General features: G+C 40.3%; 1 protein-coding gene across 2 annotated transcripts in view; it reads right to left on the reverse strand.

The window, feature by feature from the left end:
* Positions 1 to 22,659, reverse strand: part of PTPRR (protein tyrosine phosphatase receptor type R) — a 118,763-nt gene extending 96,104 nt beyond the window's left edge. Inside the window, exons 1-3 of one of the 2 annotated variants that reach the window (XM_069955920.1) lie at positions 22,584 to 22,659; positions 17,148 to 17,522; positions 2,506 to 2,810 (exon numbers count right to left, since the gene is read on the reverse strand). In XM_069955920.1, coding sequence (XP_069812021.1) covers positions 2,506 to 2,810; positions 17,148 to 17,226 — 384 coding nt within the window. In that variant the 5' untranslated portion in view covers positions 17,227 to 17,522; positions 22,584 to 22,659. Of the gene's footprint in view, positions 1 to 2,505; positions 2,811 to 17,147; positions 17,523 to 18,234; positions 18,359 to 22,583 lie in introns of those variants that run through there. The other variant, XM_069955919.1, reaches the window with a different exon arrangement.
* Positions 22,660 to 26,087: the final 3,428 nt, after the last annotated feature.

Raw genomic sequence — 26,087 nt, forward strand, 5'->3', positions numbered from 1 at the left:
GCAGCCAACTGCTAAAATACAGCAGCTAAATAACACATGATACTTCCACTGTATTCTCATCAATTCTCAGGTTTATATATAGCAGCTAGAGTATGCTCCACTGTTTATTTATTGTACATCTAGAATCATGCCCCATGCAGAATACAACTACCAAGCCATAATATATGTAAAGTGTGGAGCCACTGTCAAACTAATCATTTTATTTGTAGAAGGCTTAGAAAGGATACTGAGGAGGGGTCGCTCTTACAAGCTACGCTATAACTACCGATTGCACTTGTTTAGGAAAAAAAAGTAGGAAAACCTTTCACAAATAAAACCATTGTAAAAACCATTCCTGACAGGATATGATCCCATTATTGGCTGTAAATATTCAGCTTTTGCACAGCTGTCTAAAAGATGCTAAAACAGCAGTAAAACCTGAGCTTTAGTTTGCAAATTATATGCGTAAAATATAAAATAATAGAACTAGAACACTTTAACCTCAGATCTCAAGAGAGATATAAGTTTATCTTAGGCTTTTATGCATTTAGTTACTGTGGATTTACCAACCACATCTCCTGGACATTTGTTTCAAGCATCTACTACTCTTTTAGCAGCATAATATTTCCTGTGTTGTGTATTTTTCTATGTTACTTCTGATTTCTGCCCTGCCCCCAAACTAACCTTAATGGGTGGGTGCCTGAGACAAGCCAATATTACATATAGTGAACATATAGTGATAGATACACAGATTCTGCAGACCGTATAAGTGATTATGTAAGTTACATACAGTGACTCTTACTTTTCTTCTTTGTCCTGCCCAAACTGCCATGATGGATTCTCCCATCCATTGACTCCCGCCGAATCTTAGACCTTTAACTTTTCAATATTGTTCACCTTTTCCCTATTCAAAGTGCCCCTTATGGTAATACCCCTCCTAGTGCCTCAGTAGGTAGACAAGTGCCCCCCATTAGGAAGTTTCAGCCCAGTAGGTAGCCAAGTGTCCCATATTAGATAGATAGGGGTTGTCAGTACGTAGTTGCCCCCAGTAGGTAGATATGTGGCCCCAGTAGGTAAATAGGTGCTTCTCCAATAAGTAGTAGCCAGGTGGAATGGAGCGCGCTGTAGGTAGCTGGTGCCCCCAGGTATTTGAGTGCCTCCCCCAGTAGTTAGTTACTTTGTAAGTAGCCAGGTGCCACCCATATAGTTACATAGTTGGTACAGTTAAAAGAAGACATGTTCATCAAGTTCAACGAAAGAAGGGATGGGTAAAGGGAAGGGGATGTATAGAGGGGTAAATTCTATATTCCTACATAAGCATTTTTGTTATTTTGGTCTTAGCCTGTTTTGAAGCACTCTACTGTTTTTGTTGTGACCAGATCCTGGGGTAGACTGTTCCACAGATTCACTGTTCTCATGGTAAAGAAGACTTGTCACCTCCGGAGATTGAACCTTCTTTCTCTTACCTGGAACATCTTTTCCCCATATTTCTTGTAGGGGCCATTTATATATTTAAATAAGTTGATCATATCTCCCCTTTAATGTCTCTTCTCAATACATTATTTCTTCTTCTGAAGATGTTATTGATTGAAATCCTGCACATGATGTCATTTTGAAGTTGATGTAGAAAGCTTGAATTTTACAATACAATACGTGAACATTCGGACAAGGCAACACCTTTATTTATGTCACCAGAATGCATGTCACAGAACTGACAAGATTTTCATTTATTATCCCAGAATTGCACATGTGGTCTCACTAGAGCTCTATACAGTGGGATCATAATTTTTCTGTGCTCCTACTGGGTATACCTCTAGCTATACAGCCCAGCATACAATTAGCTTTGCATATCCCCTGGCTGCATTGTTGACTCATTATAAGCTGTCATATATGATATAACTACCTATATATCCTTCTATTCTAAAGTCTTTGATAACACAGAAATGGCAATATGAGGCAGACAGAGGATCCCTTCTCCACAAGTGCTTATTTCAAATTTGGAAATAGTGAATAGCTGTTTCAATTGGTTAGACCACTTATCTAGGGAAGCTAAATGATTCTCCATATAGCAGATACATTCTGAAATATTAACCCTGTTGCACACTATAAATTATCCACAAACATAATAATGGAACTTATGACAGAACCTTGTGACACATCACCTCTTCATAGTGATCTGTTTTATCCACAGGATTATCAGTCTCTAGATGTCATTTGTTTTTGGTAAATACAAGCAATAATTATGCATATATGAAGATTTTTGACATTTATTTGCAGTAAATATGTATAAACAAACATTCTGCTCTGGCAGGGGAAATGGCCTACTACACTCCTTAGGTAATTTGGCATTATTCCCATTTTATATGGAGAGATGCACTTTGCAGGAGCTCTCTGCTTTCACCACTATACACAGGCTAATAATATAGCCATAAAACCTAATAGGTAACAACTGCAGATACCCATTTTTAGGATATTTACCTGTTTTTTAATCTAAGTCAAACTGTACATAAAAATGAACACACTTACCACTAAAATCACACTTGATTGAGGAACAGCAAGATTTTCTACTTCAACAGCTGGATCCTCTGAGGCTAACAAATTCAGCGCTTGCTCATGAGTTGATCGAGGGAAAGCAGGTTTTACAAACCTTGGGTGAATATATTTACTGATTTTCAAGTGGGTCGGTGAATGAAAATTATGTTCCGGCATTTTCTGTCTTTCCAGATCTAAGCTCTTTTCAATACTTTGTACATGACTGTAAATAAATCTGGGCTTCCCGGTCCTCTTCTCACGGACTGTCAACATATGATCATTGTCTCCAGAGAAGCACTCTGTTAGGATAGAAAAGGAAATCAATCAAATATTGTCTATAAGTTGAGACTTGATTAAAAAATATGGAGTATTATGTTGTACAAACTACCATATGAGTAAGCATATAATTTTCTTTTCCTCCAATGCTTGATAAATTATCTCCATTCCATCTTGTCAGAGAGGTAACAGCAGTTTGGTTTCTGTTTCCATAAAGTATATCACTACTGACTTACAGTTGTTTCTCAATTAGTACAGCAAGACGGACAGCTGAATCAACAAAAACATTTGAAGGGGTACTCCAGAGAAAAATCTCCTGGTGCCAGAAAGATATACAAATTTGTAAATGATTTCTATCTAAAAGAAAATCTCCAGTTTCCCAGTACTTATCAGCTGCTGCATGCCCTGCAGGAAGTGGCATATTCTTTCCAGTCTCACACAGTGCTCTCTGCTGCCACCTCTGTCTGTCACAGAAACTGTCCAGAGCAGGAGAGGTTTTTTTGTGATAATTTTCTACTGCTCTGGACTAGAGATGAGCGAACCTTGAGCATGCTCGAGTCGATCCGAACCCGAACATTCGGCATTTGATTAGCGGTGGCTGCTGAACTTGGATAAAGCCCCAAGGCTAAGTGGAAAACATAGATATAGTCATTGGCTGTATCCATGTTTTCCAGACAACCTTAGAGCTTTATCCAAGCAGCCCCAGCTAATCAAATGCCGAACGTTCGGGTTCGGATCGACTCGAACCCGAACCCAGTTCGCTCATCTCTACTCTGGACAGTTCTTGTCATGGATAGAGGGCCACTCATGGTCCTTTATAATTCCTCCCTCATTTAATTTTTCACTATTTATATAATTACAGAACATTTTAGGGTTTGTTGGGCTCTCTTTGGCAATGAGTCTCAAGCTTTGCTGCCTTTATTTGTTTTCATACATATTTTATTTTTTTCCCCTGTAGCTTTTCAATGCTTCATCCCTGCCTTCCTAGTTTAGTAGCTGCAATGCTTTCTGTTTATTTATTGACTCCTTGACATATTTAATAAACCACATTGGCTTTCTCCTGTTCCTGGCCCTTTATTTCTATAAGAAATGTAACTCTAACAGTGAGAAAGTAGGAAAGTTCCATTTAGTTTTTTTTTTTTTTTTTACTCGGTTTTATTTAAGCGAAAGTACCATCAGGTACATTTGCTTTAAGATGACCCACGGATAGATCGGCGCTGGCACAAAGAAGCCGGTGCAGCAGTCCATTTTTTGAACCGCGACCCGGTTCCCGTGTACGGTGCCGTTCTATCCACGGGTACTAGGCCGGGGCTGAAGCAGTGGACCACAGCTTCCCTGCGCCGGTACATTCCCTGATGGTACATTCACTTTAGGGAGAAGTATAGCAAATACACATCACTGATAATACAGAGTATAAAGCAGTATATAATAAGGCAATGTGGCTACATGAGGTAGTGTCATCAAACATCATGGGTTAGTCATACAAAAACAAAGCATAATATATCCCAACCAACATAGGGTCCAGTGTCCATAACTGTGTGTTATCGTAGTAAAGGAATGGAGGCACATACATACTTCAGCATTGGCCCTTCTTCCACTGCCCACTTGAGGTGGTAATGCTATTGCACATATAATTTGTGGCCCAGATGCATATGCATTTATGGTAGAGCTCATATTCTAGGCGGTACAGTTACTGTGGCTGGTGTCATTAATGAGAAATGGCTGCACAGGTCCAACACATTATTGAATTTCTTAGGACACTTTCTATGTAAATAACGACACTATGCTGTTAACCTGTTTTTTCCACATGGTAAGATTAGGAGGACGCGGGTCCATCTATCTGATCGCAATAAATTTTCACGCTACAAACAAGGTCTCTCTTAAAAGTATTCAGAGAGGGTGCGTCATCCAAAAGCCCAAAAAGACATATAGCGGGATACGGGGACTGGAATTGAAATTATTAATGACAAACATTGTGTGACTTCTCCCCAGAAGCAGGAAATGGATGGGCGGGTCGAAACCATATGCCAGAAGTCTGCTGGCTCGGCCTGACACTTAGGCATGTTGGTGCTGGGATGCGTCCCATGCGATGCAGACACAGGGGGGTCAGATAAGCCCGATAAATAAAGTATAGTTGTGTAAGGAGGTTGTTGATAGCTGGGGATGCAAATTCATGTGATTCAGTCTATAATGTTGAGATCTTCTCTAAGATGATCAAACTTTGCCTTCCTAAAGTTCAGAGTTTTTGTGGCTCGTGGACAGAACTTCCTAGTGAAGGACAGATTAAATTGTTTAATATTGTGCTCATTAGGTGTCCCCCAACCTACACATTACCTACACCCCCTAGTTTGATCCTAGCCCATTTGGGAAATATCTGAAATAGTAAACAAAGCCATGTGCACCATGACCGCTGGATCTCTTCACCAACTGCACACATACCCTCTCCAATGGGCATCTGTAACCTGATTTAACCTCAGTGAACTGATCTATCTTGAGATGGGCTTAAAGCCTCTCGCTTTAATTGTGGCTGAGCTGCAATACCTTAGCAAGGCCACTACCCAATGTATGGAGCTCTGTGCTTCCCGCTTTGTTTCACTGAGTATGCAAGGACTGTGGCTCTGGTAAATAGCTGATCACAAGGGGCCAGACCCTCACTGAGCTGATATTGATAACCTATCCTGAAGACAGCTCATCAATAAATTTAGCAGGAAAACCTCTTTAATATTTCAAAACACAAAGCATTATTGTCTGCCATTTTCGACTCCCCCTTCTCAAACTGCAATTTTTATTATCTGCTGCATCTGACGTGATAAACAGTTTCAGGGGTATCCGTGATCCTATCCATTCCAGCAGAATGTCAACTCTAGGTTACAGCCAGCATTTGTCAGATACAACCAGTGCCATTGAGATCATTCTATGGCTGTGTATAGAGTCTTGGACATGAAAATAGATTTATGGTACCTCCCAAAATCTCTTGCATCTGCTCTACACAACCTCCATGTTGCTTCTATGGCAGAATATATCTGTAAATCTTTAGCATACATGATCAATAGCATCTAAATGCACACTATGGGGGAGATTTATCAAACATGGTGTAAAGTGAAACTGGCTCAGTTGCCCCTAGCAACCAGTTAGATTCCACCTCTCATTCCTCACAGACTCTTTGGAAAATGAAAGGTGGAATCTGGTTGCTAGGGGCAACTGAGCCAGTTTCACTTTACACCATGTTTGATAAATCTCCCCCAAAGTGTTTTCTTTTTCAAATCAGTGGGGTCCCTATGTGCTGCTTCACTGGCCCCATGCATACAGCACTTCAATAAAATGCATACAGACCCTTCAATAAAATCAATATATCAATGTATTTTCGGATTGTCAAAATCAAAAGCGTAAGGCAGTGTTTTGTAACTTCAGCATCTGATTTATAGTTTTAATATATTAGTGAATAGCTTATGTTATAGCATCTGTGTTCTCATTATATTAAACACAATAAACCATCATACAGCAAATCATCCACTTTGTGAATGAACGTCAGGAAGCTAACAAGGATGTGCCTAACAAATTGCTTTAATAAACTGTTATACTGTGACAAACTGATAAATTGTATATGCTAAGTTGTTACTATTAAGTACAACAAATAGATGGGTTTGTCCTAAATGTGTCCATGAATTTAAAAAAGGATATTTGAAGACAGAATTTTAATAATCATACACATTCATCGGCCATAACATTAAAACCATAGATAGGCTAAAAAGCAAAGAAACCATTCTTCAGTCTGGAAACTGATGTGCTGGAGACATAAAAATGGTCAAGTATAAGGATCTAAGTGACTTTGACAGAGGCCAAATTGTAATGGCTTAATGGCTGGGTCAGAGAACCTCCAAAATGCAGGTCTTTTAGGCTGTTCCATGGAAGAACAATCAGTGAAGCAGCATTAAGGTGATGGGCATCCAAGGCATACTGATGTAAATGTAAAGCCAAAACCTGTCCACCTGGGCTAAGTCCACAGAAGAGCTACGGTAGCACAAACTGTTAGAATAAGTTAATGTAAACTGTAAAATGTAGACATCACAAAACATGCATTGCAAGCCACCTGTATATGGGGCAACGCCCCATGTACAGATGCCCAGATGCCCAGTTTGGTGAATCATTTTTCCTTTGCTTGGGCGTATCTGAAGAAGTCTTTACTGGTATTTTCTAATGAAAGTGGCATCTTTCAATAGGACAATGGGGGCATTTATCAAGACTGGCGTACTAGGCTACCTCTACAGAACGTGACCACGGTCTTAGCCAGTAAGTTCTGACGGTCAAAGGTGTACACAATTTTCAATGAACTGCAGTGGTTTTGCAATGACTGCTGGTGAAGCAGATAAAATGATGTGGTACACTTGTACTTCATGCAAAACTATTCTCTGTAAACCTCTTAAGAAGTGCTTTTTGAATATTGGTCATATAATGCTTCTTGAAGAATCATCTGCCTCAGTATGGTAACAGTTCCCGCACACTTGAGAAACTAGTGGTAATAATAGTCTACTTGAAGTGAAAGATTGATTGCACATTTATTTCTTAAAGAACACAATAGTTTCCCACCTCTTTACACAACGTAGATTAAATAAAATGAGATTATTTTACAATTCAAATGTTATAAAGTACAGGTTGTATGAGGATACAAATCTTATGAGTCAGAAAATGTGAACTGAACATTCATAGCCGAGAATAAGATGCATTGTCCTTCCGGCACATTAACACCCTACGGTGAATTTAAACTTAACAATAAATGACAGTTACGTTAACTGAACAGTTGCAGTCACTTCAGGAAGTTTTCCCTTCATGGCATTTACCTCTGCAGCTTAACATAAGCTTTTATTCCAGAATGGAGGCATGTTTGATATGACTGACTGGATACACTTATCATTAGTAGTGTAAATAGCGCTTGAGATCTCTGCAGGATTAATGTGCAGTATATAGGTAACACCTACTGCAAAAAAAAAGCTGCCTTATATCCTAATGTTTGTTTCTCTTGTTTATTAAATAAAGCAGGACTGCGGACTCTGGTTCTGTTTAATTTATTATTTTTCTTGCCGAAAAATGATAAGGAAACCTTTGCCAGCCCTGAGCTGGCGTAGGTTTCATTGGTGCACACACTGGTGCGCACAGGATTTATGTTGAGGCAGTGTGCCTCTACATAAATCAGTGTACCACCGGCGCTGCAGGGACATTTTTAAGCCCAACACAGAAAACACCGGACTTAAAGGGGTTGGCCACTTTATAGTAAAATAGGTCAGTACAAAGTATTAGTAAGTGTACTCACTGTATATACTGACAGCAGCTCCCTGAGTACCTCAGAGCTAAAATCAGACTCCCCTTCACCAGGCTGGGCTACCCTGCTCTGTTTTGTTTCAGTCCACAAAATGGCTGACATGGAGGTGCATGTGACCATGCCCTGTCCACTGTGTTCTCCATAGACATATACAGGCTCAGTGGTGGACACTGGGGGGCAGGGCCTGGTCACATGCTCCTCCATGTAAGCAATCATATGGACCAAAACACCACACAGCAGGGCAGCTCAGCCTGGAGGAGGGGAGTCTGATATTAGCTCTATGAGGTACACAGGGAGCTGCTGTCAGTATATACAGTGAGTACACTTACTAATACTGTACACTGAGCAATTTTACTATAAAGTGGCCAACCCCTTTAATAAATGTCCCCCTAAGTCTTCATATTGAATATAAGGTATAGTGTTAAGCCCCACATTGAGATAAAAAAGGTCTACCTCAGACTATAAAAATTTGGATTGTGAATTGAATTTGAATATCTTCCTGATGCAGGGAAATCAAGTACATTGTCCTTGAAGGTTAAGGAGGTCCTTGGCTCAAAGTAAATTACATATATATATATATATATATATATATATATATATGCGCTCTATGGAGCCCCTTTGGGCAGTGCTGCTTAATTATATGTAGGCCCAATTGAGTAAAGTTTTTAAGTTGTGCCATGTTGGCAACATGTAACATTTAAAAAATGTGCTTGGTCATTACACCATGTATATGACAGTAAAACCTATTGTCTTATTTAAAGGAGGATGATTGGTGACTATTTTATGGAAACCCCTTGCTATGTGCTAGGGCAGTCATGTCAAATTCTGGCCCCATTGTGCCATTATTTTTGGCCTGCCAGGCAATTCAGAGTTTGAATTACATCTGACCTGCCATGGCTACTATATAAGAGACTATGGGGGAGGGCTGGATACTATATGAGAGACTATAGGGGAGGGCTGACTACTATTTGAGACTACTGTGGAGGGCTGGCTACTATATAAGAGACTATGGGGAGGTCTGGCTACTATATGAGACTATGGGGAGGTCTGGCTACTATATGAGACTATGGGAGAGGTCTGGCTACTATATGAGACTATGGGAGAGGTCTGGCTACTATATGAGACTATGCGGGAGGTTTGGCTACTATATGAGACTACTGTGGAGGGCTGGATACTATATGGAACACTTGGGGGGCTGGATACTATATGAGGCTATTGGGGAGGGCTGGTTACTATATGAGACTATTGGGGAGGGCTGGTTACTATATGAGGCTATTGGGGAGGGCTGGTTACTATGAGGCTAATGGGGAGGGCTGGTTACTATATGAGGTTATTAGGAAGGGCTGGCCACTATATGGGAACTTGGTGGGCTGGCTACTCTTTGGGCACTATTTGGAGGGCTGGCTAATATGTGGGGCAATTTTGGTTGGGTTGGCTACTACACTGGGTAATATTGGGGGAGGTTGGCTATTACATGGGATGGGGTTTAATCATGTCATAGTAATTTATCATGTAATTTATCATAATGCACGGTGCTGGGAGACGTACACCACTGACAGTGCCAGGGCCGCCGAATTCGCGCTTCAATAATTATCAAGGTTGGCCTGTGACTTTGTCCAATTTTTTATTTTTGGCCCACTGTGTATTTGAGTTTGACACCCCTGTGCTAGAGGATTTCTATCTACAAAAAAGGACTTCTTATTCCAAGGATTCCTGGCCTACTGCTCAAGTCTCACCCCTGCCTGTATCCACAGTGTTTGGCAATGGGGCTGTTTGGCCAGCCATAATCTTTACCAGGGCCACTCTTGTGGAAATGGCCTGGTATCGTCTAGCAGCAGAAATCCAGCTATGTTCCTAAGTGTGGCCCTAAGTCAAGACAGTAAGCCAGTAATTAAGATTTGTTTCAAGGCTGCCCAGGGCCTGGCCTAAGTTTCCTGAGGGGTCTCAGCAGCCCTTGCATTTAATCATCTTGCAGTCATGCCTAAGCTTGCTAAGAAGTCTCTGCAGCTCATAATGAACTTTTCCTTGTGGCCATTCGAGATTTTCTGCCAAATAAGCAAGTTTTCTTTGGAGGCATTTTGCGAAATTGAACTTAATATTAGACACTAAAGATGTAGAGAAAAGACAGATGGACGGACAGACATTCATTTTTATTATATAGAGTGTTTGGCATCAGCCTTGAAATGTGTAGTGTTTTTCAAGGCTGATGCCAAACCCCTTTGGAAATCTTTTTATGCTTTCATCCATTTCCAAATCCTACAAGGCACCAAGTATGTTCCTAACTTTGAGATCCATTACAGAACTAGAATAGCCCAACAAGTATACAGAGTATAGAGCATGCAATATTGTTTGTGACATTATATCTAAGCGACAGCATAATAATAATAGAGAATGAGTCATAGCATATCTTTAAGAATCAACAGAAAACAGAAAACAGTTTGAAGAAATAAATTAAAGAAAAACACAAGGCATATGGAACAACCCACTCAAAGCAAACTTAATATTATTATTACCAAACAACTTGATAAATATAAATCTAGGCATTCAAATGAATTCAGACTTATCAAACATGTAAATAAAAACCAATGCAGCTGCTGATTGGCTGAAATGTCCAAACCTTACATGCAGCCCAGGAACAAGGAAGGTAAGTGTCTGGTATTTTTTTTTATTTACTCCATCCCTAAACATTTATCTTAACAGCATCCTCCCCAGACACCCTCTTTAATTTATCAGATTCCCACTCCAAAGCGTATTAGCACATTCTAGCAGCAATGTAGTTAACCCTCCGGGTAAACTGGTCTGTCATGGTGATTGGGTAGGCTCTGCAAATACAGCTGCTCTGCAAGTATACATTTTGGCAATTTCACCTGGTAGATGCAACATTCTGTATCAACATGACTCCTAAAAGGCTGACAGAGGGAGAGGGTATTCCCTGTAGCCCATGCACAACATTGTGGTACAATAACAGGGTACTATGGTTGCCATGGCAGCTGGAGCCCAAGTTATGGCCTCCGGGCCTGCCATATACAGAGGCCACAGGCAGGGCCTCGTTATAACTACCTGAGCAATACAATACTGACAGTATAAAAATACTGCAGTGTAGTATACCAGCAATCAGATGATTGCAATTTTAAGTTCACTAAGGGGACAAAATAAAGCTTTGAAAATTAAAAAAGTAAAATGTAAAAGAAAAGTATTGCCTTATTCCCAATAAATACTTATTGTTATCAAAATGGGGTTACTTATGGGGGTTTCCACTGTACTTGCTCTTGGGGGGGGGGGGGCAATGCAAATGGGAATGGTGCCCAAAAATTGCTTCCAGAAAATCTGTGGTAATCATGCAAAATGGCACTCCTTAGAAAAATAAGGGTACATCCCAAAAAGGGGTTGTTGAGGATTAGAAAAAACACGACTACTTCCTTGCAAACACACCATCACCCCTGGTTGTTTGCGATATTGCAATTCGGTTCGATTCACTTCAATGAAACTGAGTTGCAAAAGTACACCCAAACCTAGGACAAGAGTGGTGCTGTTTCGGGAAGAAAGCGGACCTATTTTTCTAAGCCTAGACAACCACTTGAAGGGGTTTAATATTCTATATAATCTATAAAATAAATGGTAAGGGATAAATGTAACATGGTAATAAACTAAAGGATATACAGGATAATATAAGACCCTTTCTTATTTTTGGAGACACACATATTGAGTATATAACTGTGTATCCTCTGTGTTTTGTTTGTATTATATTTTAGTACATTGTTGCAAGATCTGTTCAATCAAAAAGCCATCCATACTATTAAGGCAGACCATGCAGCTGCTATAAGGCTCATGGAAGGCCTAAGCTCTGCATATCCCATCCTATTTACTACTGGGTAGTAGGGACTTGTGAAGGGTTCCATTTAAAAAAAAGTTTCTTTGTTAGAAAGCAAACCGGAGGGATTTTGCCCATGGCTAGGGAATAAAGGGAAAAACCAGCACCAGCCTCTTCTGTCCCGAGTAAGAAAACCTGGTGCTATAATAAGACTCAATGTAATCTATGGTGTAGAGCTTCTTCTCTTCTATGTACACCACTGTTTGCAACATTTTTATTTCAGTATATATTTTATGCTATTAAAAATATTTAGGGAGATTTATCAAACATGGTGTAAAGAGAAACCGTCTCAGTTGCCCCTAGCAACCAATCAGATTCCACCTTTCATTCCTCACAGACTCTTTGGAAAATGAAAGGTGGAATCTGAATAAATTCCCCCATTGACTTTTTTTCACTGTAGTTAAATAGTTAATATCTATATACTGTGTTTTCTAGGTATTTGAATATGCTTAAAGGTGTTGTCCTGGAAGACAAAAAAATGGATTCCCTTTCCTCGCTCCCCAGTGCTTCACTTCTTTCCTTGTGCCAACATAAAATGATAGTTTCCAATGGCTGAAAGGGGTAGGCCATGTTGCCAAGGCGTATACAAAATCGTGACCACATTTAGCTGTAGTGGGCAATCTGCACAAAATGTTGCAGCAACAAGGGCACAACAGTGTGGTGATCGGCCACTGAGGGTACTTGCTTTGTCGGCACGGGGCTAGAAAAGGGATGCCAGGGAATGAGAAAAGTTAATACCTTTTGAACTCCCAGGACCTCCCCTTTAGGGTGCGTTCACACCTACCGCATCCGCAGCTTATTTTTCCGTGGAAATCCGCAGGTCTGGTAGTGCAGATTTCAACCTGCGAGAAATCCGCGTATGTGTGCGTTTTGCGTTTTTTCCGCAGCAAGTTTATCGCAACTAAAATGTCAGTTTAGAATGAGAGACATTTTAAACTGACATTTCAGTTGCGATAAACTTGCTGCGGAAAAACCGCACACATACGCGGATTTCTCGCAGGTTGAAATCTGCACTACCAGACCTGCGGTTTTCCGCGGAAAAATAAGCTGCGGATGCGGTAGGTGTGAACGCACCCTTAATCCTTTGCCCAGGAACAAAAGCTGAAGTCAGTGGGTGACTGTGCATAAGATCTTTTTATTTATGAAGTTGCTTGTCAGATTGGGAGCATATCATAATGTGCACCAGTATTTCTTCCCCTATGAATGTAGCTTTTCTCTTGGGAAATTGCTGCTGGTTCTCAGGGCTGGACAGAGGATACAATATATTGAATATTATATTACAGTGCCTTTAAAGCATCTTTTGTAGCACTGCTATATACCTGGTTTATGGATTTGGTCCTTTAATCTAAATGCATTGGAATACAACAGAATAAGATACATAATATTGATTTTTATTTCTTTCCTTAAATACTGCTTTGCTTATATAATGATATTCATTTTCAAGTGATTCTGTAACAGCCAGCACAAGATACTTGTGGCAAACCAATACATATATGGATCTCTATGGACTGTTCTTGAGAAGAGCTGTGAAATCTGTGAGTCATCCCAAGCTATTACGGGCTTCCCCAGAATACCATTGCTCTGTGAATTCTATATATAGCACTCATTTACCCAGGGAATTGTGTCAACTTGTGGCTAAAATTCATAGAAATCTAATATAGATTTTACAGCTGTATGTAGGTTACTTTGCAGATTGTATGCAGCTACCAGGATAAAGATACGCTACATAAACATGAACCAGCACAGTATGGCTAGGTTTACACACTCATATGTATGCACATGAGATTGTTGACTTTAAAGGAGTACATTATTGGACAAGTGTTTTATTCCCCCTTATTTTACATCCATAGGCTATGTTCACACATTGTATTTCTGTCAGTATTTGCAGCCAAAATAAGGAGTGGAACTGACAAAGAAAAATTATAATAGCAAAATATGCAGAGTTTGGCCACGACAACAACAACGCCTTTTTTTTTGGTTGTTTGACAGCAGTTTTATTTTACGTCTGTCATTTCACGGCCAATAACGTCCTTTATTTTGAAATAACGGACATCCAATAAAACAGATGTCAAATGGACAAAAAAAGAGGTTGTGTAGTCATGGGCTTTTTGTGCTTTCAACGCACTCTTGGTTTTGGTTCAAAATATACTGACCAAAAGACTGATGGAAATACTATGTGTGAATTGTCATATTTTGCTGTTATTTTAACGTGTGTGAACCTAACCTTAGGGGGCAGAATTAAATTTACCACTGCTATTTTGTCTATCTCCAATGTAGCTTACAATTTACAGTAGTTAATATTGTCTAATATATGTTTTAGTTAAATAAATTATAGTATTAGGTTATAAAAAATGTATTTCATTGAATTTATCCAATTAAATTGTATAGTTAAAAATAGAATCACTGACAACTAAATGTCAGTATAATAACCCTCGGCTTGAAGATGCAAATCAGGATTCCTAGCTTTACAGAAGATCCCTGCAATATGCTTTATTTAAATAGCAATGAAACAGAAATGGAACCATAATGATGAACACCAGAAACATCAAGAAGAATAACCTTTGTCAAGCGGCATATTTTTGGAAACGCAAGAATATAGATAGAACCTCACCATGGCAACCAAGAGTCAATGCAATAGAATTGATATATCTAGTGTTGATGAAGCTCTATAATGATATTCACAACATAAAGAAATCAATGACCTTGTCTATAATTCGTACATGCAGAAGACTACAACGCATTACTGTAGCTATAAACTGTAAGGCATGCAGATGTACGGTTAATAAAAAGAATAGCTTCATGCCCCTAGCTCACTTTCATTCTGTCCTGGATTACAATGTCAGGTTGACTGAGAAAACAAAAAAACATTCTGGATAATCCTACTTTTCCAAATAGGACCAAAGATTAGTTATGATGAATATACTGTTTAAGCATGAGGGCAGGAAAAGCTTAACAGTGTCAATAGTTACGTAAGCTTCCAAACAGATTTCCTTTTACTGTCACAATAAATAAGAGTATCTGCAGATACTATACTAAACTCTATATCTTAAGTAACTCTATTAAAAGCCACAGTGAAGACATGCCCAGACTTAATGGAGGCATAGAGAATAGACCAAGAGAGAAGAAAAATCTAATAATCTCTCCTGAAATATCAGCAGTAGGAGGGGGCACCCCATAACATGCCCTTAGCAGGAATATGTTCAGCATTTATCTATTAAAGTACGCTAACAAGGTATTTATAATTGATGTATTAAATGTATTTTATTAAAAAAATGGATTTGTGTGCATCTGTTTTGATCCGTTTTTACATTGACTTCCATTATAAAAAAAAACAGATAAAAATAAGATCAAAACACATCAGTTTTTTTCACCACACACAAAAATGTGGTCGACCCCATTTTGCATACGCTAAAAAAAACTGATGCATTTCGATCTGTTTTTTGATCCCTTTTTTTTATAATGGAAGTCAATGGAAAAACGGATCAAAACAGATGCACACAAATGCATCAGTTTTTTCATAGGTTTTTTTCATAAAACAGGTAAAAAAAATGGACTGCAAAAACGCAGTGTTAAACCAGCCTTATATCAAAAGGTCCTGCAAGGAAAGCTTAGGAAAAGCCCATCCTTCTTCTGACTTCTATTGGGGCTGCCATCCAATGTCTAGGGAGTTAAGGACTAAAGAAGGTACTTCCCATATGGAAACCATGTCCTGGTAAGACCCAAGTGACAAAGATTGATAGTGAACACGTGATAGCATAAAAATCAGGTCTGGACATTTCACCAGAATTTTAAAAATTTCTTATACTGCCTAGCCAGAAAGAAAAGGGAAAAAAGAGGTAAGTGCACTCCAATGAATAAAAGAGAAGGTTGGCTTTCACCCTCAGTGAGTACAGGCACCTCAAGGTTTGCACTCCTAGGACTCTAGGGATTTCAAACTACTCACCAGATTATTGGCCCTGGGTCACCTCCAGGAAGCCTTTTAGCCACCCTATGTACAGCTGTTTACTGGCCCCATAAAGAATGAAGCACAGGCAGTAGGTAGAGTGAGTGCTTCATTCACTGCATGGGATAGTTGAGTCCCCATTCCCTGAATCAGTAAGGGTACTAGGGCTCAGGACCCCAGTGATCAGCTTAATAAGGAAATACCATTTAAATATAGTTTTCCCATAGAGCATTGCATGAAGTATCCATAAACAACTGTAGATCTATGATGGGATTTATAAAGTACCTTTATTAGTTACAGTTGTTGACTTACTTTATTAGACTGGATCACCATAATGTATTAATTGTTACTGTGCTCATTCTAGTGGTAATACAAGATTATTTACATGGTTAATGGTGCGTTTACACAGACAGATTTATCTGACAGATCTTGGAAGCCAAAGCCAGGAACAGACTATAAACATGGATCTGGTCTTAAAAGAAAGATTTCTTCTCTTTTCGAATCCATTCCTGGCTTTGGCTTCCAAAATCTGTCAGATAAATCTTTCTGTGTAAACACATCCTAAGTCTTAGAAGTGGATGAAGGACCTAGAGTCTGAGGGTAATGATGGCCAATCACTTGCTAATCCCACAACATCAGCAGGTGTAAAGACCTGTACAATCACAGGAAAGCCAGATCCCATCATCATTCACTCCATAAATAAACACTATAAATACCACATCTTGCTTCCCTTCTTTATATTATTATATTATTTATGTATCACACATGGCACAGCACTCAGAGCTCTTCTTACAAAGCAGAACGCAGTGTTATATATGATAAACTGCGACATTGTGACAGCTTATACAGTACTGCTGATAGGAAACGTTATGGCGGCAGTAAGGAAAGCTCAATGTATGCGTAGTATAGGCTATAGGCATTTGCTATGACTGTGTATGGTGCAGATGGGTCACATGCTATAGGAGCTGTCCTTAGTGCTGAAACTCACTCCCGGGCACTGCACATACAGCTGGATCCTATATACTGTATCTTGAGGGATAATTCGCAGTAGCACATACAATATATCTGATGCATACACTGACTGCCTCCTTATTGACTCTCATACACATCATCCTGGCACAGCAGGTTCTTATATTAGGAGATCATATCACTGCTGTAAGATTGCTGGCTGTGTTGTTCCCACCACTACCCTACTCCATAGCTTGGTAGGAAGATGCTGAGGACCTTACCGGCGGCTGTGAAGAGTAGGAGGCAGATGACAGGAAAGCAGCAGCTTCTGTGCATGGTAATGCTGGCCGCAACCTTCATTGCAGCATCTTCTAGGAGAGAATTTGGAGGTATTCCGTAGCTGTAGGAGTACCAGAATCCCCACTGAGCCCTGGACGCTGCTTAGATGTTTAACTCAATAGGACCAGACTCTGTACTCTGTTAACATGCTTTGTGGAAACAACACCATAGGCCCAAAGAGATTTCATATAAGAGACAGTAGTCTATATTTCCTGCTTAAGCGTCCTCAGAGAAAACCTTAATAGTAGAAACAGGGCAAAATATTCCAAAGTGATGGCTCCAACTTTTCAATCTGGAATGGACCTTTATCAAGGCGTCTGCAAAAAAATGATAAACATACATGTGTCATATATATGAACAGCAGTGTAAGAACAGAGAGAATAGCTAAGAGTATATGAGCATTGCCATCCCCTTATAATAATCATCATTCTCCTCATCATCGTTATTGATGTTATTGCAGTGGTGATAAAAGCCGTCCATGTAAGTGGAAAGTGGCAGAGAATGAAGTCTATTATACAGCGGCATTTCTAGTGTACCCCCACATAGGTTGTGAGTAAAGTACACCATGTTGCATGTACACAAGTGAGGCTAAGTCACATGTGGTTAGATCAATTTGTTAGAAATGAGGGACCAGCAATGGGTCTAGGTGAGCAATAAAATGGCTACCCAGACAGGGAAATAATAAAGGAAAATACTACAAATAATCACAGGGAAAAAACAAACATAAGACAGAGCAACAGACAGCATGCAACAAAATAACCCTGTGTGATAGGTGATCTATATAAGAGGGGCTATAGGTATTGGCAGTAGATTATAGCAGTGAAACATAGAGGACAGATACGGGGTACACCTATCAGGGTATGGAGGGAGGTAGGGAGATATAGGTACTGTATATGTATATGCATTATATATGGGAGGGTGCATGTATGGAAGAAATGGCAGATGAACCAAGAAGAAGCAGTGGAAGAGTGAGAGGGGAGCAATAGATGAATACTAGGAATGGGAAAGCTGTAGGTGCAGGGTAGATACCTGAGTGTATGGTCAGAGGCGGTGTGATGCGGCCAGCTGGCGTCTGTGTGGCTGCTATACGAGGCTGGCTGCACTGGCCGGAAGGAGTTAATCTGCAAGTGGCAGCAGCAGCAGCAGCGTCTGGAGAGGGGCAGGCCAGATGATGTGTGTGCAGAGCGGCAGCGTCTGCTAGCAGAGTATGTTACATGGAAGGGGGCGGAGCCAAGCCCAGGCTGCTGCTGCTCTGTGTGACAGGACACAGTTACAGGACCATACAGTGCATCACATCATGTCATAAGGAGAGGATGTGCATTGTGCCTAAAAGTGGGAGATATATATATTTCTAAATATATAACAGCTATTCACAGAATTCTTGATTGAGCCTATAAAGTTTCAGGGTTTGTAATGCAATCCATATCCTACATGCTCCCTTTTCTTTTAACAGTTCCATGTTTAATAACTTAAAGCATAACAGCAGGAGTGTGTTTAGCTGGGATACAATGTGGACCTTTGGCAGTATAGTGTTTATGTTCCCACAATGTACTGATATGCCGAGACGATGGCCGTTGTCAAACAACGGCTGAAATGAATGGTTATGATCATTCATTTTGGCCGTTGTTTGACAACAGACGTTGTCTGCGCTTATTAGTACATAGAGGGAACATAGCCCTAGGGCCGGTTTTAGGCCAGGTGTTGCCCTGGGCAAAACTTAAAATTGGGGGCCCCAGAAGCTCGGTTATTGTACCACAATATAGTCAAAGTTAAATCAGAAGGTGGCGGGGCCATTGCTGGGTTTTTAAAAGATCAAGAGCACAAGCCCCCTACACACACACAAAATCTTTCTATGCATGAGGACCAAACAATACTGCTGTAGGCCATGTTCACACAATGTAAATTTTGTATTAATCATGTCCTTTGTTGCCGATTTGCAACAATGGCCGTGAATAGGTCAAAACTTACGTTGTACTGCAGTAAGAGGAAATCCTGGCTGGAGCGTATACACATAGTATACAATCCGACCGGGATCCCTAGCGGCCGCATGAAAAACTGACATGTCAGTTTTGTGGGGCCACTATTCACTGAATAACAGTCACACAAGCCTGACAGATCACACAATGGAGAGTGCAGCTCTGGCATCCCAATTCACCAGAATTGAAGTTTACCCAGCCAGTACTGCAGTATCAGTTAGGATAAACTTCACTGACACCGGACGTTCTGTGACTGCTGGTGTCATACAATGTGTGAACCTGGCCTAAGGGTGAGTTCATACATACAGAATCCGCAGCAGATTTGATGCTGTGTTCAGTTATCTTAGATCAAATCTGCTGTGGATCTGCTGTGGGTCTGCAGCAGCATAATCTCTTTAGGGTGCGTTCACACGTACAGGATCCGCAGCAGATCTGCAGCAGATGTAATGGCGCAGATTTGAAGTCGCATATTCAAAGCAAATCAAATCTGGGCCATCAAATCTGCTGCGGATCTGCTGCAGATCCTGTCCGAGTTAACGCACCCTTAAAGGGAACCAATCACTACCAGCTAGCCCCTTCAGCTGTACACACAGTGTAATAGGACTGGTAGCGCTGTTTGTAAATATATAAGTACTCGCTATGACTGTTACACAAGTCCCCCAAAAAAGTACTTTTATACATCACTCAGACAGTTCACAGTTCACACCTACAGGATCCGCAGCAGATTTGATGGTGCAGATTTGATGCTGTGTTCAGTTATTTAAATGAAATCTGCTGCGGATCCAGTAAATGTGAACGTACCCTTAGCATGGATTTTGGTCAGTACAGAGTCACGTCACAATGTGTCCAACAGTGACATGACTGCCTTCTCTGTGAGTGCTCAGATGGCCTGGGATACGTAGGACTTCCTGTTTTCTGTCTCTTTGAGAAAAAAAGAGTCAGAAAACAGGAAGTGCCGTGTTTTCTATGATAACTAAAAAAAAAAAAATGAATGGAAATTGCAGATTGCTTTATATCACATCTACTGTTGATTTAGATTTTGAAAGTTATAACAACATTGACACTGACACTGACACATTCACACTGACACTAGGTGTATCACTTCTCTGTAATATGCTGTCCGTGGCCTGTTGTAAGAGAAAATCTGTTTCTAGAATCATTTGCAGCAGGACAAAACATAGGAAGTGGGGCTTAGTATATACAGGGGAGAGGGAAAGCATTTGAGAAAGTCTGGGCTGTGTACCTGCAAAATCAGCCAATTTGCCTGACGATTCACACTATTCTTCAAAAGGTAAATCAAGGCTTTTCTCTCATCACACATAAAGGTCAGGAAAGCAGTTCTTTGTATAAATAACTCCTTCCCTGTTATGCTTCTGCTGTTTATTTAATTGCTAGGCACATAGCACCTTGCAAAACCCTTGCATCATTAAGTCCCCTCACATTGCATCTATAGTGTTGTGCTCTAGATTTTCACAGAGCACAATGCCTGTCTGTTCAGTCCAGTGCACTTTAATTCTTTGAACCTGATGGTATTCTACAAAGGTTGCGCAGTGCAACTCAAGTTCATTACAGTTCACACTCTAGGTTACAGCCCCTAATCTCCCTAGTAGGACTCTAAGAGTTTATGCATAGTGGTTATACTGAGTATTATTTGATCAGGGGTGAAGCTAAAGGTTCATGAGCCCTGGTGCAAAATTTTAGCTTGGACCTCTTGCTTACTGCTCCTGGTTCCTGCTCTGGTCTGTGCTCTGACCACTTCTGGTCAAGTATGGATGCTGTGTAATGTAGGCAAAGCTAATCGCTTGGCTCTACATTACACAGGAGGAAACGCAGAGTGACCGGACAGGGAGCAAGGGTTATTCAATTGTATTGGCAATTGCTGGTACAGTTCAATAGGAGAGTAGAGAAAACTGCAGCGTCATTTTAACAGAAGATTTGAAAGAACTAAAGAATGACAGCAGAGGGTGAAGGGGGCCGATGGGCCCCCTGGCATGTTGGCCTGGTTTAAATTGGGACCTTTGTAATCCCCATAGCTATGCCACTGTCTCTGATGCTTCATCATCATTATATAAAATGATGTTAGTATTAATGATGGTCCGAACCTGGTTCGGTTCGGGTTCGTACGAACCCGAACTCTCGGAAAAGATTCCCGCTGTCTGTCCGCTTCGTGCAGTGGGTGGATACAGCGGGAGGACTGCCTGGAAAACTGGGATACAGCCATAACCATAGGCTGTATCCTGGTTTTCCAGGTGGTCCTCCCGCTGTATCCACCCACTGCACGAAGCGGGCAGACAGCGGGAATCTGATGCCGAGCGTTCGGGTTCGTACGAACCCGAACCTAGTCTCACCGTGCCACACAGATGGCAGCTGGCCATATCACACAGAAATTAAACTGTAGTCATCTGGGCATATGCTAATCATGTTGCCATGATGTAGGCTTCATCTCATAGGACTCTATACTGCAACTTTCCTCTTATATACATCCCTGCTATCACCACAGTTACAATATTGATGATGATATTGATAATGGTAATTACTAACATTATTCTTAGTATGATGATAATGACAATGCTGATAATGTTTTGTAACTGTCATTTTGATTTTAGCCTTTCTTTACATAGGAACATATGTTGACATTCAATTATATGATATATGTTTATATCCTCCTGCATACATCTTGAGGTTCGTTCTCAACTTAAACATTGGAACTATTATGTTTAGTATTTTGTCTGTGGTTTATAGTAATACATTTCCTTTAAAGGGGTTTTAGCAGCAAGTACACTTATTCCTATAAATGTGCTGTGGATTCTCTTACTGCTGCTGCTCAGCGGTATGCCAGGCTCCAGGCAGCTGCTCTCTGCCTGCATGGCCACGTGTACTCGTCAAACAAAGGGCAGCCAGCTCTTCCCTGCCAAGGGCTCTTAGGGAAACCAGGGCTTTCAGAGCTCAGTGCTCCCGGGGGTACTGGCCTAATGTATTTCCTGTTCACTGGATATCAGCCCTGCTCTCATTTCTGCACCTTAACTCCATCTGCAAGGAGGGTATAGCTAGAATTTTCTAAAGGGAGGGTTTGAGTTATCTTCTATCAAGTTGTTTAGAGAATTAATAATTGTTTTCCAAACACTGTTACAAGGGCTGACCTATAAGAATATGGCCTTTTAATAGTCAGAGTGTCGAACCTCTCCAGATTGTAGTTCTAGTTCTACTTTGCACACATATATTTCAATGGGTACTGTACAATACTACATACTACTGTATACTACATACTACTTACCTTATAACATGAGTTCACTTGAACTGTCAATACTACATACTACTATATACTACATACTACTTACCTTATAACATGAGTTCACTTGAACTGTCAATACTACATACTACTAAATACTACATACTACTAACCTTATAACATGAGTTCACTTGAACTGTCAACAACAGTTGCTGGAGCTACCGTGATCAACTTATGCACTCTGAAAGGAAGAATGTTTTTCTTTATTTTTAAATGATCGTTAAAGCAGACCTGTCAGTGTGCTTTTAGCCAGTAAATCATGCACACAGTAGATAACATCTCCTCATTCTGAATCTATAAATTTTTCATGTAAATTGGCCTCTCTAGTCCCCAAATATGTTTGTTTTATTTTATATGCAAATAATCACATAAAGCTCAAAGGTCTTCCTATTGGGCTGCAAAAGCCCAGGGTGGTTAAGCCCCTCGAATGTGTAACAACAACCCTGTACCTTTCTGTTCATGCTTACATTTAATTAATTAACAGAAGATAGGCTTTCTCTGTTTCTCACCAATCTTTATCCCAGCGGCCATCCAGACAGTCTAAGGATTGTCCAAGCAGCTTCCCTGCAGCTCCCACGCTCCTCCCCACTCACTGTCTATGCATGTAATGGCACAGCCAGTAAGCAGGGAACAAGAAGGAAGCGAGCTCTGAACTGACAGTTTGGCACTCACTTCCCCTGGAAAATTGTTGTGTGTAATACGGCCTTTAGACTGTTTTTACTCTGTTGATAAGCATTTTTATGTTTTTTTAATTGCCTAAAATATAGACAGACTTGCACTCTGAATCTGTGAGTAGTCTGTGTATAAATTATACAGAATTTTGCTACATTCACAGTTAATGCCAATAATATTAGCAGGGGCCCTGTGCATTTCAGTTCCCCTAACTGTCAATTTTTTAAGCCTCAAGGCTTATTTGTACCAAAAAGACCTATACTATTTTAGAACCACAATTCCCTAAAAACATTGCCTCTTTTTTCCTGTACCTGACATTTCAAGTGACTTTTTAGCTTTCCTGTGTGTACAGTCTCTCTGCATTGCAGTGTGTGTTTCCAGGCACAACACCTGCCATCTCCCCCTTTGTAACCAGTTCACAAAAGTTGTTGCTAAGCTGAGTGGGTGACAGCTTTGGGCACTGTTTCTCAATTCCAGTCCTTCATTGCCACCAATCGGTCGTGTTTTGAGGATTTCCTTGGTATTTCACAGGGGATATAATTATACTCATCAGGTAATATCATGGGTGCTTTTTTAATGAGATATCCTCAAAACATGACCTGTTGGTGGGTTTCGAGCACTGGTTTAGTGGATTACCAGTGGCTGAAGAAGTTGGATCAATCTATACATGGGGAGAATATAGTTGATGCCCTTTCCTTAAACTCACAATGGTCACTAAAATAAGTTGAAACTGACAAAAGAAATTATACATTTGAATCTACTGAAAATTTCTTAATGAAAATCAGACATTGCTTTTGAATTGTGGTTTAACATAAACAGTTTAAAAATATACTTATAAAAGTGGCCTGAACAAATCAATGGTACCCCAAGAAAATAATTTGACCTTAACGTCATTTTAAATCGTGCTGTCAATTCACTTCGTTTTGGTACACCACAGGGGCAAGGTGTGTTTCGGCGTGATGACCAGACAAGATGGTGGAATCATCAGAGAAGTCTTGAGAAGTCTTGAGGACGGAGTCTTGGGGACTCTGTTCCACTAACCCCATTGAGAGCTGTGTCATAACCACTTGGTTATTATTTGTACATTTTTTCTATTTTTTCCAAATTTTTTTGGCAGCTTCTCTCATTTTGTGATCATTTCAAGTACATGCAAATTTTTTCATTTGATCCTGACCTTTGGGTATTTAGTAGTGAATTTGTTGGATTTGGCATTATTGTTAGCTCTCATGGTCATAACTTTATTTCTATAGGCAGCTTCCAGTACATCTAAGATAGGATGGAGTGTGGTTGCACATTGAACCTTACCAGGTTCTGTGCTGGATATGTGTGTTGTAGGTTTTAAGTGTTTTAAATTTTTGTATTCAGCAGCTGTACTTAATAAAATTGATCTTGTAATTTTTTTGTAATTGCTTGGTGTGCAGCCTTTTATTCCTAGCTTGTTTCTCATTTTTTGTTTCTCAAGGTGTCATTTTTCATTTTTTGCACCATCATGTGTTCTTTCTATCAGTACCTTGATTGCGCATATGCAAATTTTTGATTGCTCTTTATTAATTTTTTTCTGGATTTGATGGAACCAAAATGTGCAATTTTACACTTTGGGATTTTTTTGCGCTTATGCCATTTACCGTGCGAGATCAGGAATGTGATAAATGGATATTTCATAAACATGTTTATTTATTTATTTTTATTTATAACATGGGAAAAGGGGGGTGTATCAAACTTTTATTAGGGAAGGGGGATTTTTATTAATAACAACACTAATAACAACAAGTCCCCTGGGGGACTTCTAGTATAAGTGCACTGATCTCTCATACAGATCTATGCTGCATAGATACAGTGGGGAAAAAAAGTATTTAGTCAGTCACCAATAGTGCAAGTTCTCCCACCTAAAAAGATGAGAGAGGCCTGTAATTGACACCATATGTAGACCTCAACTATGGGAGACAAAATGAGAAAACAAATCCAGAAAATCACATTGTCTGATTTTGTAAGAATTTATTTGCAAATTATGGTGGAAAATAAGTATTTGGTCAGTAACAAAATTTCATCTCAATACTTTGTTATATATCCTTTGTTGGCAATGACAGAGGTCAAACGTTTTCTGTAAGTTTTCACAAGGTTGGCACACACTGTTGTTGGTATGTTGGCCTATTCCTCCATGCAGATCTCCTCTAGAGCAGTGATGTTTTGGAGCTGTCGCTTGGCAACACGGACTTTCAACTCCCTTCAAAGGTTTTCTATAGGATTGAGATCTGGAGACTGGCTAGGCCACTCCAGGACCTTGAAATGCTTCTTATGAAGCCACTCCTTCGTTGCCCTGGCGGTGTACTTTGGATCATTGTCATGTTGAAAGACCCAGCCACGTTTCATCTTCAATGCCCTTGCTGATGGAAGGAGGTTTGCACTCGAAATCTCACGATACATGACCCCATTCATTCTTTCATGTACCCGGATCAGTCGTCCTGGCCCCTTTGCAAAGAAACAGCCTCAAAGCATGATGTTTCCACCCCCATGCTTTACAGTAGGTATAGTGTTTGATGGATGCAACTCAGTATTCTTTTTCCTCCAAACACGACAAGTTGTGTTTCTACCAAACAGTTCCACTTTGGTTTCATCAGACCATAGGACATTCTCCCAATACTCTTCTGGATCATCTAAATGCTCTCTAGCAAACTTCAGATGGGCCCGGACATGTACTGTCTTAAGCAGTGGGACATGTCTGGCACTGCAGGATCTGAGTCCCTGGCGGCGTAGTGTGTTACTGATGGTAGGCTTTGTTACATTGGTCCCAGCTCTCTGCAGTTCATTCACTAGGTCCCCCCGCGTGGTTCTGGGATTTTTGCTCACCGTTCTTGTGATTATTTTGACGCCAAGGGGTGAGATTTTGCGTGGAGTCCCAGATCAAGGGAGATTATCAGTGGTCTTGTATGTCTTTTCTAATTATT

The sequence above is a fragment of the Dendropsophus ebraccatus genome, chromosome 1 (genome assembly GCF_027789765.1).
Source record: "Dendropsophus ebraccatus isolate aDenEbr1 chromosome 1, aDenEbr1.pat, whole genome shotgun sequence".
Lineage (NCBI taxonomy): Eukaryota > Metazoa > Chordata > Amphibia > Anura > Hylidae > Dendropsophus > Dendropsophus ebraccatus.